Source organism: Scophthalmus maximus, chromosome 6, assembly GCF_022379125.1.
Source record: "Scophthalmus maximus strain ysfricsl-2021 chromosome 6, ASM2237912v1, whole genome shotgun sequence".
NCBI classification, from domain to species: Eukaryota; Metazoa; Chordata; class Actinopteri; order Pleuronectiformes; family Scophthalmidae; genus Scophthalmus; species Scophthalmus maximus.
In genome coordinates this window covers 17518627-17536957 of record NC_061520.1, presented here as the reverse complement: position 1 = coordinate 17536957, position 18331 = coordinate 17518627, and the positions used below count along the sequence as shown (strand labels likewise).

The 18331-nt window shown below is 43.2% G+C and overlaps 1 protein-coding gene across 4 annotated transcripts in view; it reads right to left on the bottom strand.

The window, feature by feature from the left end:
• Window positions 1-18331, bottom strand: part of LOC118309694 (plexin-A1-like) — a 171214-nt gene that overhangs the window by 45258 nt on the left and 107625 nt on the right. For all 4 annotated transcript variants that reach the window (XM_035632091.2, XM_035632093.2, XM_035632092.2 and 1 more), the window contains exon 10: window positions 9994-10194. In XM_035632091.2, coding sequence (XP_035487984.1) covers window positions 9994-10194 — 201 coding nt within the window. The remainder of the gene's footprint in view (window positions 1-9993; window positions 10195-18331) is intronic.

Here is an 18331-nt window from a genome sequence, read left to right as displayed (position 1 = left end):
TCACGCATTCCTCTGCCTCTCCCTCTCCTGCAATCCTCCTTTCCACCCCCTTCTTTTCCACTCTCTCTTTCTTTCTTTCTCTCTCTCGTGTTCCTTCTCATTATTCCTTCCCTCTACCTCTTTACAAACCTCCTCCCATATAAATCTCAGTCCAACTTTCTCTCCCCTACATCCATCCCACAGAACGCCCACAGTCAAACAAGGAAATATGGAGCAGATTCCTTTATCGCACAGACCAAACACGTCCAGGGAAACACATGTGCACGCTGTACTATAAATATGCATTCTGCACAGAGGACACGGTTTCCAGAGCTGGATGCCAGCAAATGCATCAAAGACTAATCGCATATAGTCTAGAACAGAAATAAAGAATGATAAATAAAAACACATGCAAACACAGAAAGATAAGACACTCACAATCGCACATTTTGGGTGGCAGCTAATATTTCTCTCCACTGAAGTCCGAGCATGTGAACTTTTTCAATCTTACTCTCCCTCCTTCCTTCCCTCTCTTTCTCTCTCCCCCCCCAAGAGACCACCCAGTCTGCCTGGGAACAAGAGACACTTCTTCACTGGGAAGAGATGGAGAGAACATATGGGTGTGTTCGAGTGTGTGTGAGAGTGCAAGACAATGACAAAGAAAAAGGAGGAACTGAGATGAATGGGGACACTGCAGTGAGAGCAGTAAGAATAGGAAAAGGAAAAAAAAAAGGAAAAGCTGACGAGGTAGAGCAGAGGCTGAAAGGCCAGAGGATGAAGAGGGGCAAAACCAGTGAGGTAGAGAAGGAAAGAGAAAGACAGCCCCTGGAAAAGAGGGGTGTTATCAGGCTTCACATCTGGCACTTGTTCGAGTTGTTGCAGATGACGGCTTTTCAAACTTGACGTGATCGAAATCACAGCAATAAAGCTCCATTAAGCTATATTCCACATTAGTACTGAATCAAGTGACTCCTTGATGAGATTAAGGGGTTGCTCATTGTTTTTTTTGACCACAGTCAAAACTATGTTGGACAGCCTGACTCACAATTAACTGACTGTACTGTATGCTACGGGCCTATGAGTGAACAAAAGATTTTTTTCATTACTGATTAATCTCGATTCCTTGTCTATAAAATATTAGAAATAAGGGGAAAGTCCATCCCTAAAATTATTAATTGTAAACATAATGTCCTTTAAGTTGACTTATTACTTGATTAATTATTTGGGCAACAAAGTAAATGTGAAGAGTGGCTGGTGCGTATTTGTCCATAGCGTTCCAGTTTTTGTCACACAGTAGGTCATCATTTCGTCAAGTATTTAATTAAAGGCAAAAACATTTACATTTAGCACCTTCATTATATCCATTATAAAATGGAAGTCAACACGATCTCAATATTTCTGAGATTGATCTTCTATCAAAAAGCAGGATTTCTCTCATGTAATCCACTGCTATTATTTATTGGAAAGTTGTTCCATTTTTCCTCGGATTTCGGCATCACTTACAAATCATTTCCTGTGACTCTGTTTAAACATTTTAGAATTAAATTAAAGGACACAGGGTCAAGCTTCCTTAAACTCTCAGTCCTGCTCCTTTGCTGACCAGCCAAACAAAACATGACTGGATTCCACTCTGAATCACATGAGAGGAGCTAATTTAGCTGATAGAAAAATAGATGATAGACGTGTGATGACCTCTTAACCCTGTTGTACACCCTGGGAATTTTTCACACCCTGTGGAAAGTCTTCTGCCTAAAAACCCAAGTCTCTCTCTCTCACACACACACACGCACGCACGCATGCACGCACGCACGCATCCACGCACATGCACACGAGGTGTGTTGGCACCGACAGCTATAACAATAACACTGCCTGTCCTCTTTACTTGTCTTTTTCTTTTCTCACAATATTCCCTGTTACAGGTATGTTTCTCTGATTGTACATCGATCCCCAAAGGGGGGGGGCTATGTTGAGAGTGGTATTCGAGTATGTACCTTCACTGAATGAAAACATGAATATTTAGTTAGTGATGGTGTGTTTGTGCATGTATGTGTGTTTAATGAACAGCAGTGGGTGGGGAGGCCTGGGAAAGGTGAGGTTACGATCCAAAGCTCATCTCATTGCACCAAAGGCTTATTAAACTTTCATACTGAACCAGCATTTTTGCACGATTCTCAGTTTAGGGAATACACACATGCTCCACATGGTTTATTCACTGCAGAGCAGATTCCAATATGGAAATGCAAACATTAAGCAGGTTACTCTCAAAAGGTCAGGGTTTTCATGAGTGAGGGAGAGAGGAGGAGTCTACTGTAAATGGAGGTACAAACTCACTATGTCCTTTGATGAATGATTACATCCTAAAATAGAATGCAGTTTAGAATGAGGTAAAATCAGAGCAAAATTACATAAAAGTTGAATAATAATTTTTAAAAAATCTCCCTTACTTTCAGTGCTTATGTAAATCCAGAACGGTACAAAATATAAATATGAGAATGAGAAGCAGTGGAAAAGTGCAGAAACAGACATCTGCCACTGCAAACTGATTGAGTAAAGGAGAGGATGGATGGAGGAGGGATGAAGGAAAGCAGGTATGAAGTTACAACGGTTACCTCCTGAGAGGGTCATAGCCTGATAGTTAGTCATTTTGAAGGTGTGCGCAGGCTGGACAGCTAAAAATACCAAACCTGCCCAGGGCAAAACCCTAACCTGGCATAGAATAGGTTCCTCTCTTCCTCTCTCCTCTCTCTCCAGCCCTCTCAAGGTGAACGACGACAGTTATCCAGAATTACGACCTGACACAACACATCCTTCAATCTCGATTATTCTGCATTTATTCTACGTTTCAACAGAAGTCACATTGAGAGTGAGGACACTGACTGAATGATGGTCCAGGTGAAATGTGTTTTTGCTAGTCCAGATAAAGTGCAGCGAACAGTGTGTTTCAGTGTGTAGGTTGATACACACCAGCGCCCTTTTACACAAAAGACACACATCTTCCAGGCAGACACGGCTTCCTAATCAAGGATCAAGTGGTAAACCTTCCTATAGCTCAGCATGTGTGTGTGTACTGTATGTGTGGGATTGGCGGCATGGAATCAGCCCCCGATCATAATAGGGGCCTGTTAGCCAGTGCTAATCGCTAATGCTAACAGGATTGGAGCCTGCTTGGACCCAGTTACCCAGCTTATCTCTTGTGCACAAACACAAACACAAATACACACACGCGCACGCAGAAGCTCGCACATATACTTTCTTCAATGATGGAAAGAAAAGAGAAAGAGAAAGGGAGAGAGAGAGAGAGAGAGAGAGAGAGAGAGAGAGAGGGTGGGGGAGAAAAGTGCTGGCTTGAGGGAAAAATAATGCTGCCATAGCCAATGTTTCTTATTTTCCAGCCTACGCATTAAGCGAGTGTAAGCGTACTCGACTTCTCCCCAGACGTAAGGCTGATTTTTGGCCGTTTGCAGAAACGTCCATATTTTCAATACCTGCCCCCCGTCAACTCATGCCATCCTTCTCCCCTCGCTCACTCCCCTGCTCTGTCACACAACCAGTTGTTCTTTTTCCCCCTGCAAACCACTGACACCTACATCTGCTCACCCAAACACATAATAAGGCCATGACGCACCTCACCATCTGTGAAGTAGCACTCTCTGACACATGAAGCAGATGCAACCAAAGGGAGAAATTGAAAGGTAACTGGTAATAATCTATTATTTCCTCTGGGTCGGGTCTGGATGTCTATGTCTTGTTTAGCCATGTGGCTATTAATACACATGCTAGAGGTTTGACAGACCTTCCCATGCTATCTATCACTAATAATAGACACACTCCCTTTCTAATTTCAAGTTCCTGTCAAGTTCAAGTCATTAAAAGAAGGCATACCAGCCAAATGCACTTTCGCACTGACTCGTTGCACCTTTACTTTATTCTTTGATACTTTAACTTATTATTTATGAAGCCAATGTTTCTCCTCAAGTGTTCATTTTTTTCTTCTGCACAAATTAGTTTTTTTTCCAGTTGGGGCAATAATGTTTTATTACTCATCAAATAACAACACCAAGCATTACGGCCTATATTGAGTGATATATGTCAACTTGTTTTTGCTCAGTCACCGTCAAAATCACCAGACGTTCCCTCAGAAGTTCATCTCCTCTCATCGCAGGTAAAGCCAGAGGATCTCGCTGTAACAATCACTTTTGCTGCTTTGTTTGCCCATTGAACGATCATACAGAAGCGTAAGCTGGAGAGTAGAGGAAAAGGATGTAGAGTAAAGGTTATAGATTGCAGTGATACAAGGAGAGAAACAGAAATGAGAAAAGGATGATGAAAGTGAGGTGCAGGTTGAGGTGGAGAAGCTGGCATATGCTGATAGCTGAGCAGCAATTCATTCTTATTTATCCAGGACAGCAGCGTGGGAGCTCTGCTCGTCGCCTGTCAGGGCGGGAGGAGAGGTGGTCAGTCAGTGATGGGACGGAGATGAATAGGAGGTGAAGGCAGGAGAAGAGGAGGAGGAGGGAGAGATGGAGACGGGTAGATGACTGGTGGAAAGAGTTTGAGAAAAAATTAGTGTATGAAACGAAAGGTCGGGGTAATGAGAACACCATACATTGGTAATAAGAACACCATACATTGGCTAATTCACATATACTGGTTTAAATAGGTAAGTAAATCAATTGGCATTCGACAAAATAGAGTGAAATCAAAATCTGATTGAACTATAGGAGATATTACATGATATTACAAAGTCAAGGAAGAGCGAATGCTCTTCAATCTGCAACAATTCACAGCAAGTTCCATTGAATTTCGCATGTAGTTTCAATCCACACACACACACACACACACACACACACACACACACACACACACACACACACACACACACACACACACACACACACACACACACACACACACACACACACACACACACACACACACACACACACACACACACACTGCAAGCCAATTAAAACAGTGTCAGTGTGCGCTGTGGCTGACTGCGGTGGCAGGTCCAGTGTTTATATCTCATTAAGTGCCAGGCCATGCCAGACCAGGCTGCACCATGCTCTGCTGCGCCTACCCTTCAACAACCAGCACTAAGGCCCTCATTAGTCCCGTCTCAGCCACCTTTAGCCCCGCATGTGTACATTTATGTGCTTGTTATAATATAGAATTTTTTTTTTAATCATCTACAACTTTTTGATTTTACTTTCTGTAACGTCAACTTATCCTATAAACTCCACAAAGTCGCACACGCACACACACGGAGGGGTGGGTGACACCATTAGACTAGCAAGCGTTGTGTCAACCACTCTCCCTGCAGACATGTTAAGCCTTTCTCTAGACCTCTATTTGCTCCGTCTATCTATCTATCATCTGTCTGCCATCCTCCCATCATTTCTCCTCATTTGGAAAGGGAGCAAATGATTTGCCCTCTCTTCCCTCCAAACTCTCGTTCGATCTCATTGCACCTACCTCTTTCCCACCTCCACCTCCTCATTCGCCTCTCTGCTCCCTTTCTTTTTATCTGGTATCACTGTCTCCAAACTTCTTTGCCCTTCTTCCCCCTCTCCTTTTCTTTATTTCCCAAAACAATCTTCTCCAAATCTGTACAGCTGGTTTCTCTACCTTCTTCTCCTGCTGCTACCGTCTTCCTGTATGTTTGTGTGTATGTGCTCATAAGCACAGGAGCATACGTCTCTGCTACCCGACTGCAATTCATCATCATTTTATCTGCCTTAATTGGATGCCATCAGGACCCCTGATACTTCCCATCTCTTCTTTTACAAACAGCTGCTATCTACACAGAAGAATAACACACAGGCACACACCCTATCCCAAACTAAATTTTCTCGTAATGCCCCTTTGTCTGCTTTTTTTCCCCCTTGCTGGTGAAAGAGTCAGAGAGGTAGGGTGATGGAGTGGCCGAGTGGTTTATCAGACACAAGGTAATGGTGTAAGGCCCGCGCTGATATTATCTGTCCTCTCATTCCTGCCTTCAACGGAGAAACAAGAAAAGGAAGGAAAGAGGGAAAAAGGAGGCCGAAAAGGGAGATACTAAAGTACAAATGGACAGGGTAAGAACACAGAGAGATAAGGGCACAGAGAAAGTCTTGGAACAGTTCAATTCATCTTCTCTCAACCCCGTCTTCAGACGACACCCAGCTGTGCTCCATCAGCCTCTGTGACCCCAGAGTGTGGTCATTTGTGTGCGCAAGCATTGTGTGTACAAGTGTTTATTCGCTCCCATGACCCCTCTGGAGCTCTGAGTGCTTCTTTCCAGCCCACAGCTCAGCATCCCACTGGCCGTTTCGCCCTCACCTCAGCCTCTGATTGGCCTGCACGCGGCAGGAAGCTGCCGAAGTTCTGTCAGAAAACCGGAAGTAACTGGTGCAGACACCAGCTTGTTGTTTTGGTTGCTGCTGACCTGAGTTAACTGCTACCATAAGGCCTGGCGGATGGCTCTGAATGTGTCAGTGGTAATGTGGGCTTGTTTGGTTTAAGAAAGACTTTTTTTAAAGAACTCTCTTTTTTTTGCCAATCCAATTAACTTGCTATGAGAATTTGGAAAATCTGCCATGTCATCAACTTTCAAAGGTTCCAAAATGTTGAATTATGTTTGGCGGAGTACCCAACTTCAAAAGTGAGAAATTGAAAGTATGTAATGACTAATTCCTATTGCACAGCAACATTTAGAGCTTGGAGCAAGTTTTAAAACATTTACCCAAACAGTAGGATTTTCTAGAGTCTCGAGCAGGAGGTGGCCTACTTGTTCCATGTCTCTGACTGCAACGGGAACCTTTCTCTAATCCAGCATTCCTTCTCATGTCATCAGATACAATGGCTCTTTCCCCTCCGGGATCAGTTGGTATGCACAGAAATCGTATACAGAAAAACCATAGCACCAATATCTTTCTCCCTTAAGCAGATATGGATATTCAATAACAAACAAGGTTAGCATGGAGCTGCTGTTACACTATCATATATCATGTGTGTCACATATACAGTAGGTTATTGACAGCCTCCTGTTAGGGGATACTATATAAGAGTATTGAGTTATAACAGTCACTGTAAAAGAAGTTAAGTATGGGAAACTGGAGTTTGAACCTGATCCGACTGTGGACATGCTGAATATCCTGTGGTAAGGCATCTTCTTTTGGATGGTGTGATGACATTGTATGAAAGAAAGGAAAATGAGCTCTGGCCTCAGGAGAGACATTTGGGCTGCCCTCTTGTATCCCTCTCACTTTACTCTATTCATCTCACCTGAAATCATCTACGGATTTCTCCAGTGTAAGTTTATGGTCTCATTTCCATTTTTGCTGTTTCCAGTTGTCTAATATTACCTCCTCTTCTCCCGTCCTTTTCCCAATACCTTTTTCTCACCTCTTCTGTGTTCATCCATTGCTCGGTCTTCGCCAGCCCGAGGTGTACCGACCAATTTTGTGCTCTGTCTTTCCCTAATCTCTCCTTCATTACTATATAGGAATTCTCGACACAGCTCTCTTGTCTCTGCCCTTGTCCTTGCCTTTCCTACAAGTGAGCGTGTGCCAGTCAGCCAGTCTAACTGACACACGTGTGTATATAAAACACAAAGGCTAAACTGAGGATTAGCACCACTGTGTTTATCCCATTGATTAGCACCCCCTCTACCCACAACGGCCTTCCTGAAGTAGCATAATGTAAATTACACACCCAAACATTCAGTACAAAAAACACACACACTCACACACACATACACAACTATCCTGGGATCCATAGCCTAAGGCGAACTGAAGGATGCGCATTTGCTCAAACGCACAGACACTGATTAACCCCATATCCCGAAAGCTGTGTGCCTACAAAACGAGACAGCATAACAGATGAAGCCTATTTCTACTGCAGAGTCATACATGATTCATTGAGATGGTGCTGAACACTGTCAAAGAAGGAGCAAACATGGAGGGGTGCACATGAAAGATAGGGATATGAAGGTCTATAAAAGGATAAACTAATATTTAAGAGGCTCGTTCTTATGAAATACTGCTCCAGAGCTATAATAAGACATTCATCCTAATAATTTATGACACATTATTACACTCATACGCTCAGGCCTGGATGAATTATGCTTTAATGGCAAGTTCATGCAGCTGGCAACTTTTTTCTTCCATCCTCTGACTCAAACTACGGCCTCACGCCGTGTTGATGCATGCGCGCCAATCGAAATCTGTCCGTCAACTCAACTTGGCACAGCTAATTGCTAACAAGGGCTAAGTGCTGACAGCCCAAGGCTAATTGCTGCTAGCATGTCTACTTTGTGGGCATCAAACTGAGAAATTGTACTTTGGAATTGAGATGGGCTTAGCTGCTTAAAAGCATTGGCCTTGCAGCAACAATAAACAGTCAATAAGTAGTCGTCTCTGTGGAGAGACGGTCCTATCGCTGGCTAATTAGAACTGTCTTCACAGACAGCCGGCTGGTGTGTGCCAGCACCTGGAGACCGCCCGGCGATACAGACAGGACCAAATAGGGCACTGACTGTCACAGGGCAGTACCCACCCGACAATGAACCTGAGCAGAGACTCTGGCTGATTTGTGCTTTACTGTACACGTGTCTGCTAACCTCTGTATGACGATATTAACATGTGACCATTATGACAAGGAGTAACATAAAGCCTCAACAAGAGGCACAGGCAAGGTGCTAAAGCTTATAAGCCAGTCTAGATGTTTCTTACTTTATTTAAATCTGTCAACTATTTTCCTCCATGTGTGACATGCAGGGTGACAGCCGCTTCACCCTCGTCTAAAACTAAATTAACAGCACCCGGTTCTCATCTCATCTCTCAGCGTTGTTGCAATGCATTATATCTCGAGATAGAAATAGACGGCGCCGGAATGAGCGTGTGAGAGGCGAGGACGAGGCAGTGAGGAAAGTAGGGGATGGTGGGAGGAAGAAAGTATGACAGACCGAGGGAGAGAGAGAAAGAGATGAGCTGTATAGGCAGAGAGAGGAAGGGAGAGGGAGATGTATAAAGTCGAGGTGTAAACATGATCAATCCGCTCTCAACTAGGTTCAGAGACAGACTTCCTCTTCACATTTTCAGCCTCAGTGAAGCGCGACGCTAGCTACCTCTTATCTGTCACACTAGTTTGAAGCCTCACACACACTCACACAAACACACACACATGGACCCACATGCACAAACATCTCTGCCTACCTGTAAATCCTCTTCTTATTAGAAAACTTGTGCAAAAAAACCAACACCCTTAAGAAGACTTTAATCCGGCACACACACCTCATCCCTTGCAGCCAAAACCACAAATACATTATAAAAATCATAGAGGCATGGAACAAAACTATGGCTGACCACCGCTACCCTTTATTTCAAAAACTTTAAGTGATGTATCGCACAAAACATGAAAATCAATATTGATTTAGGGCCGTATATTGAAAAGTGAAATTTCCCATGTAGTGTGGCCTTAATTATATGTCTGGGTCTTAAATCAAATGTGAACTCTTGCCGTCGATATCTATTTGGTAACGATCATTTCAATGTGAGAGATCAGCATTTGGTCATTTATCTAAATTGTGACTAAGGCAGTGTCCAAATGGCACATTGGTGATCCATCAGGACAATGAGCATGTTAGTGTCTAAAGTGGTCATTAGTTGTAGGAGGCCATTATTTAAACCGTGACCGAGTCAATGTCCGAAATGGCATCATGATTCAGTTACCTAGCAGCATTTATTGGTTAATAGTTCTAAATGACTATGCTTTCAGACAAACACAAATTCAATGTTTATTTTGTGCTCTAGTCTACACAGTAGTTGTATAGACAAGAGTTCTGGTCTAATTCGCTACTATGTTTTACATTAACTGTGATTATATAACAACCAAAAATCCCCCAATTCACCTTTGTTTTTCCTTCCAGCCCCCATAATGACACAAGAGCACATCGCCCTCAGCCACTGTGTTCTCCACTATCAACAGTTCCCCTCTCACGACCTGATGAGCCAAAATTCTCCTCTTACTCACCGCTGTTTTCTGGCACTGGATGGAGGTGCTGTTGAAGCGCAGGGCGGGGACACTGTGAGTCTCCCCCTGGATGTGGAAGACGCACTCGTAGTTCCTCTGTCCTGATTGGGGCTGGGGCAGGTTCTTGGCTGCTAGGGTGATCGGCTTGGTCACGCCGACGGGTATGTAGATCTGGGTTGAGGGAAGGATCTGTGGGCAGTCCTGCAGAGTCAGAAAGAAAAAGAAGAAAAACAATACTTAACATCTTTTGCTCCTAAGGAGACAGTTATGGAGAAAATAGAGGGTTTGTTCAAAAACAAGGACAAAAAAGAGAGGGGGTGATGAAATAAATCACTTGTTTGTTGATGTGTGAAAAATGCTAGCAAGTCATGTGTTACATATTTTACTCAGATTTGCTAAGACACCCTCAGCCTGAAGTGCTGTGCCGCGATGCACTGTTCACACGTGTTACGGGCTTGCGCAACCCTCCCACTGGCCTTGCACCAGATATAAATGCTGCACGACAACACTTGAGCAAGGGCTTTACATACAAAGATTATCTACCCAATAAAGCTATGTGGATCGCAACAGTGCTGCATTGTTATGGCAGGAAGATGGAATAGAATAATGAGCTCATGAACTCTACAGTTGCCTGTGTGTGTGTGCGTGTGTCTGTGTGCACATCAGTCAGTGCTTTTGACCAGAGCCGACAGAGTCTTGTTTAGATCATCTGGAAACAGCCCATCCACTGGAGTAAAAAACCCCGGAGGGAGAGTGTGTCCGTGCATACACAGACAAATGGTTATGCACCAGACCAGGACCCCTCTTCATTATGAGGTTCACTCTATCGAGCAGTAATGTAACCAGCAAGTTACATGTGAGCGTGAAGTTGAAGGGATGCGTGAACGAATACATGCCACAGATGGTTCCTCCACATCACAACTCTGCATAAAGGCATCGGCTCAATTTTCAGATTTTGATCACTGCCTTTGCATTCTGATATCTTCATAAGCATTTTAGCACCAACAGATGTGGATACTGAAGCATGAAAACTGCTTTGCCAAATTAAAAAATATTTCTTTTCCCTATTTTCCCCTGAGAACGCTACCGATAACACGTCAGGTAAACAAACATCCACCATCAGCTAAGAATTTGTACCTGTTTTTTGCGACTATGTGTATAAATGTTATAAACTGTGGTTCACAGCCATGTAGCCAGAGGCCTTGCTACCTGAGGCTACATCTCCCGTTTCTTAACAGTAAAGGCACATTTAATTATGTTGATTATTAAGATGTATTGTATATATTACCTCATTGAAAATCCCCTACATGTAGAATAAGGGGAAATACTTACTTTGATACATATTTTATATACACATTTATTTAATTAAAAAAATACCTCTTTATTTTATATAGACAAAAATAAGACATAACCATCAGCATCTAACTATAATATTCTTACAATTGTACAATGCTCGACCTACATTTTCTGATATCTTACTTCCAACACCCACATGCCAGTTTTGATTGAACACCGCTTTTTCTCAAAGGAGACCAGCTGTCGTTCTGGGTCAAGCTTGCTCTAAAATATTCCTGCCTTCTTTTTCCATGCGCTGTGATGTGTACAACACCACCTCTTTCCACATCTAGTGTAAAAAAATAAATAAAAATAAAACAAGTGTTTTGCATGAAGATGAGAAAATGTCTACTCGCAGGTGAGCAAAACACCTTTTTAACATCCAACAAAAGCAGATAATGAGACTGTCGGCAGGCAAGTGTGCGTGTGTGTTCATGCAGATATGTCGGAGAAGGTGCGAGATTAAAATAACGACATAGATGAGGGGTGGTGGAAGGGGAGGGGGAGGGGTAGGAGGATGAAGACGAAAGCGAGAGTGGGATGCTATATAAATAAATAAATGTATTAAAAAGCCAGAAGAGTTCTGAAGGCTTTGGCGGAGCCTGACAAGATATAAATTAATAAAACTCCAAAAACACTGCGCATATGTAATGAGGCGGGTGTCTGGTCCTTTTTTTTTAATCCCCCCCAAACCCCCTCCCCTTAAGTCCATCCATAATTAATTAGCTGCCTCTGTGATGTGGAGACTATAGATCAGGGAGAAGAAAAAATAACATGCTAAATAATGAAGTAAAGCGATACGGAGAGCCTGGGGGAGAGATGAGATGGCATGGATGTCCACAGAGGAGTGAGGGGGGCACACTGGTACAAATAAGTGTGTGTGTATGTGTGTGTGTGTGTGTGTGTGTGTGTGTGTGTGTGTGTCTCACAGGGGCCTGACAAAGAGGTATATGAAAAGTGTTGAATGCTTCCCCCCTGCCTGTCGACATACCCCCCCCCCCCCGCCCCAGGCTTTGTGATTTGAAGCCAACGAGTCGTCTGCAACCTTGAACCAAAGGCTCCTAGTTGCAATCCACCATACATTAATGTCATATGATAATATAAAGTGTGGCAATGAGTGGATCCTTGAATCCAAGGTAACGTATATGATCATGTGTGTCACATGTTCTGGCTGGTGTGAAACGCCAGTGGGACTGGAAACCTGGGACATGTAACCTTTGACTGTCATCCTCTTCCAAGGAACTAATGAATAATGCCGAGCGATAAAACAATAATCATAGAATAACGTAAAAGACAATGGATTTAGTTGTTTCAGCAGAATTGCACCGTAGTCTTTGAGAACTTGGCAGGAGACAAACCAAAAATCATACGAACATAGAAATCAAAAAGGAATAACTTAATCTTCTTCCCTATTGACAGGAAGCACAAATACATACAAACTACAGAAAAACACAGGGCAGGAAAACAAATGTTTAACTGTATGGTGAAATGATAACTAACCCAAATGACGTCATTGCTCACTAAACAAAATGGCATCACAAATCAGAGGTTTGGTGTATTGAGGTAATTTATGGATTTCTATAGTAAAACATAGTTTTAAAGTTTAAGATTATAAATTGCTTGTTGCATTGCAGCATATTGCTGTATTTGTTTGTCTCAAATACTTTTAGAGTTGTTATTTTTTATTAAAAAAAAGACAATTTCAACAATGCATATGACTGGTCAACGACTAGATGACAAGGATTTTTTGAGAAGAAAATAAGCTATTAGCTAGTTATGGAGACCTGCTATAAAAAAAAGCAATGATCATACCATTTCACGACCTGCCATACATCAGATTGTCTAAGCCCAGCTTCTGTCTACCAGTTGGCCGGCAGCCCTGCGTTTGTTTAAGTGTGTGTGTGTGTGTGTTTGTGTGTGTTTGTGTTTGTACTTAAAAAGATAAAGAAGCCAAATTAATAGTACAGACGTGTGCAACTATTATTGAAGAAAAATACTATCATTAAATACTATCATTATTGTGTCTACATGGAGCTGCATGGGTGTGGTGCATACATGGAAGTGTGTGTGCATGGGAGACAAAGTGTGTGTGTGTGTGTGTGTGTGTGTGTGTGTGTGTGTGTGGTTGTGCGTGCGTGCGCATGCAAAGCTGAGTTAGGCTCATTAGCAGGCAGAAGCCAGAAAGATGGTCCGTGACCAACCAGACACTTGCTGTGGGGAGAGAAGGAGAGAGATGGAGAGATGGAGAGGAGCAACGTAATAAGGTGGCAACACATAGAACAGTGCAGGAGCGAGAGGAGCGGAGGAAGAAAAGGGACTTTGAACCTTGAAAGGGACTGTGAGATTGTCCACCCACGCCCTTCGTTTCCTAGCAGAGTATTGATGCAGGGAGGAAGAGAGAGGAAGAGAGAGATAAGGAGTGTACGGGAAACACGAGTGAGCGCCATGGAATGCAGGAGCACAGAGAGGAGAGAAAGATGCAGGAGAATGTGGGACCTGAATGTTTTTCAGCGTGAATGATCAAAGTCTCAGAGCCGGATCTTGACTGAATCTACCTAAATAAACAGTTGGGTCCAAAAGTTATGGTTGCAGACTTTAGAGGGTTCCTCTTATATTCCTCACATGCACTTCACTACATGCTGATTGCCTGATCCCCTAATCCCTTATGCTTGATTTATAAGCAAACTGTCAAACCTACAGAGTTTATTACCTTGATGCAGACGGTACAGTATGTTCTAAAACAATAAAAAGCAGGAATGTGGGAATGTTTTTTTCACAGATGCTTTTTTTATCCTATGGATTTTCAGAGAAGATGGGAGGGGGATGCCTGGCACCCCGTTATCATTCTAACCCAGATATGTCAGATGCGATCAAACCTAGTGCTTTTCAGTTTCTCAAAACAAAACGCTGATTACAGAACATTCTCCTATCTGCTGTATGTGGCTCTTCTCTGCAGCCAGTGCCATGTTTCAGAAACAAGATATAAAATTGCATATTTTGCATGCAGATGAAATCTCGGCATCCACATTTACACAATTTAAAGTGGGAGTGTTTAATGACAGTTAACATTGTACAAACAGTTAGACCACTTGTCATGTTGCTCCCAAGAGAAAAAGAACAGAGGGCAACAGAGGTCATAATTCATAACAGCAACTGAAAATATTAAGTCGTTAACTGCAAATAAATAATCGACTTCTGACAAGGTAATGCACATACATTTCCAGCAGAATATGACGTGTCAAAACATACTTTGTCATATGTTGTTATATCAATTAGTGAAACTAGAAAAAGTCATACTGGTCAGGGCATTTGTCTATTGTCGTCCTCCACTTCTCAGGTCAACAACACCAAATGTGGGGAAATGATCAGTGTGAAGCTACGACGCCGTCTAACAGCCACTAGGAGGCAAGTAGTAAATTATTTTTCTTTCTGAGGTGCTTTGCATTTTGAAATGATGTTAAGCCCTTACATGGAGAGAAAAATAAACCCATTTTACGGTATTTGAGGCATTAAATTCATATTGTATAAAAACTCTGATCCCCAGCACTCAACTGGGACTGGAGTCCATCTCCATGGCGCCAGTGCGTGCGTTTGGTGGATCGCTGACCGTCCTGGCCTCCCGCGGTAGAGAAATCGTGTAAAATAGAGATTGGATAAAAATCAGTGCCGGTCACAACATGGCAAAAAGCCAGACATGACTGAGACAGCTGGCTGGTCTTGGGAGACTGTAAAACGCAGCACGCCACAGGTTCTCCATGACGGCAGGCGGTCGCCGTCCCTCAGTCACACTCCCTCTCCTTATCTGGTCTCCCTGCACTTTTGAGTTTGTTTGTCCTTTTCCTCGCTTTGCAGTGCAATTCATCTGTCTGCCGTAATTTCTTTCTCTCAGTGACTTGGCATTTATCTCTTCCTCTCTCTGACACACACACACACACGCACGCACACACAAACGCGCACACACTAAGCGTTGCTGGTGAAAGTGCAATATTCATCTGTGTTCACCATTAGGCAAGCTGACACTGTGGAGATGAAGATTTAATACAGCCTGAATAATTAAACCACCGGGACATGTGACTGACACATACTGTAGAAACACACACTTGCACAGACGCAGACACTCATGCATGGGCCACAAACCACAGTGCATCTATCATGTCAGTTTGCTCCTGCGAGTTTGTGTGGATCTTCACCACACATTTGCTCTTCATTAAGCGTTCGCTGATTGTGTATTCATCGCTGCAGCCGGTGTGTTGGCATAGCTGTGGTGATCCTCGCGGCATCACTGGGCCTTGCCGGGTGGCAGAGGATTACTTCAAGGAGAGAATAACCGAGCAGCCATGTTACACCACGGTGACACTTTTGCTTGCCAGGGAGGAGCTCAACAAACTGCTTTTTACCTTTTTCTCAATGTCATATGAGGATTAACACTTTTCAGCCAATTAGAACAAGGACGTTTCCTTCTCATTTGCGTAGATGCATCAGATGAAGCAAACTCCACCGTCTTCTGTAGCTATAACTCTTTCTGTCCTTGTGTAGTTGTCTACTAAGCATACTTCTTTGGGTGTAACATGACGCTCACTCCAGTGTCTCCAAGCCAGGGTGACCCACCCTCCCTGCCTTCTGCTGGTACTCAAAAAAGGATTCCCCTTCCTCAATTCACCACATTGTTCCCCAGTAACAAATTGGGGGGATGTTCCAGAGGGTTTGCCAAAACACCTGATACAAGCTCACACTGATTTCCCCAAGGTGGAAATGCAATTATTGACTCTTGGACAAGTGTCTGAGAAGTTTCCTAGTTCATAAAAAACAAAAGCAGAGGGAAGGTTGGAGGGCTGTCAGAAGCGGTTTGAAAAGCACCACTACCAAACCAGTCCAAGGGTTAAATGCTGGCCGGTCACGGTCCGACTAAGATCCATCTGGCAACGAAGACATGTGGATACTTCACCCTGTCGCCTCCACTTCCTCTCCATGTTCCCTCTCTTTCTCTCACTCACTCCCTTAACTCCAAAAAAAAAAAAGGAAAATAACTTTCGTCAGTCTGAATTTAATCTGCAGCTTGTTACTGCCAGAGTTTCTGTACTTGCCTCACTGCCCTTTTTTCTTTCTTTGCTGTTTTTTCCTTCCTGTCTCCCTACATTTACATCTGGTCTCAATTACAGCACCTCTGTTCGTCTTTGGTTTGTCTCCGGTGAAACACATGGATGACTGGAAGGACTGAATTGTTTTGGGGAAAAGCGTGGGGGTATTACATCCCACCCTCCTCCCAATTTCTCAATTATTTGTTCCCTCTTCCAAGCATTATTTATATTTTATTAAAAATGGCTTAAGCAAGGTCAAAAACATGTGTGGATTCCACTATGAGCTTCATAGTGAGCTTAGGTGGAGAGAGGAAATAAATTGACTAATAAATAGAGAGAGTGGCAAATAAGAAAAGGCGAAAGGTTTCAGTGGAGATTTTAAAAAATGGAAGTTGCTTACAAATGAGGCAAGGGGACAAAATGATGAAGTAAGACAAGAAATGGACTCTGTGAATCGTGACAGTGGGCAGGGAAAGGCGAGTGACTCTGCTGAAACACTATTTGATTGAAAGCACCACGTGGGTAGGGAAGGGATGAAAAAGACAAGGATGATGATTAGGGGTGAAGACTGATATTTCGAGCAGATAAAGACACAGAGAGGGAGAGAGGGAAAAAAGAAAAGGGATGGATATTAGTCAACCGCTTGCCCACTCCACCTTCCCCCTCACCCACATGCCCCCTGCAGCCCTGTGCTGCTGGTTGTGCTTTGTCCTGATAAGAACCAGTGACAGTTTCACAAACACACGCTAAAGCAGTATAGACTAACACACACATATACCCATGCACACAGTATGGTCCCCGAAGCAGCCTTGGCCTACAATCTGTGGGTTGTCCTTCTCTGGTGTGTGTGTGTGTGCGCGCGTGCATGTTCGTGTGTGTTCTGCTCAGTGTCTGAGTATCAGCCAGGGTAAACACAGTGTGCCAGAATGTCACGGTCCGGGGCCTTCACACCTCCATCACAAATAACCCTGTCAGCCATATAGAGAGAGAGAGAGTGTGTGTGTGTGTGTGTGTGCGTATGCACGTGTGAAAGGCAGAGAAGGTGGATAGAGAAAGAAAGAGTAAGCATGTGTGACTGTGGAAGCATGTTTGGGTAAGAGAGCGCTTCTTAAGAAAATATATTAATGCGAATTGTTATGCTTTGTGCAGCCTACATGGAGCCTCCCTTCTTAATGTAGTGTCTAGGGACAGTGTGTACAATAAGATGACATCTGAGTAATTGGCAACAGACAGGAAAGTGTGTGTGTGTGTGTGTGTGTGTGTGTGTGTGTGTGTGTGTGTGTGTGTGTGTGAGAGTGAGAGAGAGAGAGAGAGAGAGAGAGAGACTGAGGTGATGCTATGATACACACATATCTTTATCTCTCTGTTGAAGTATTGGGGAAGGACACTTTCTCACTCTCCTTGTTGAGTTACATGAGAAGATCGATACCACTGTCAAATCTGTCCAGTAAGTACACAACTAGAACCACCGGCAGGATATCTTAGCTTAACAGAATGACAAGCAATGGGAAACAGCTAGCCTGTCTGCTTAAAAGCTCAATCTCGCCAATTTCCATTTCTTGGCCTGGACCAGTACCTTCGTAGCATTTCAAGTGGTTGCCTAGCAACAAATTCCAAGCTAAATAGTTCAGCTCATAACTGTGTGAGCAGCGAATTGTCCACAAAATCTTTGGGCTGGTATAGAGACAGACATGGCCAGTGTCCCATTAGCTGGTCCTCACCTCCCTGGGGCCCGAAATGACCTTATATCTAATAAAATCACACCTGACAACCCAGCGCTCCCACTGCAATCCTCCCTCCTTCAAAATAAAATAAACTATTAACATAATTAATAAATTGAAGAAAACACAAAATAGAGTCAATTTTATATAATAATCATAATAAAATACTGCTTTTTTAGTAAATTTGGTGCATGTGTATATGAA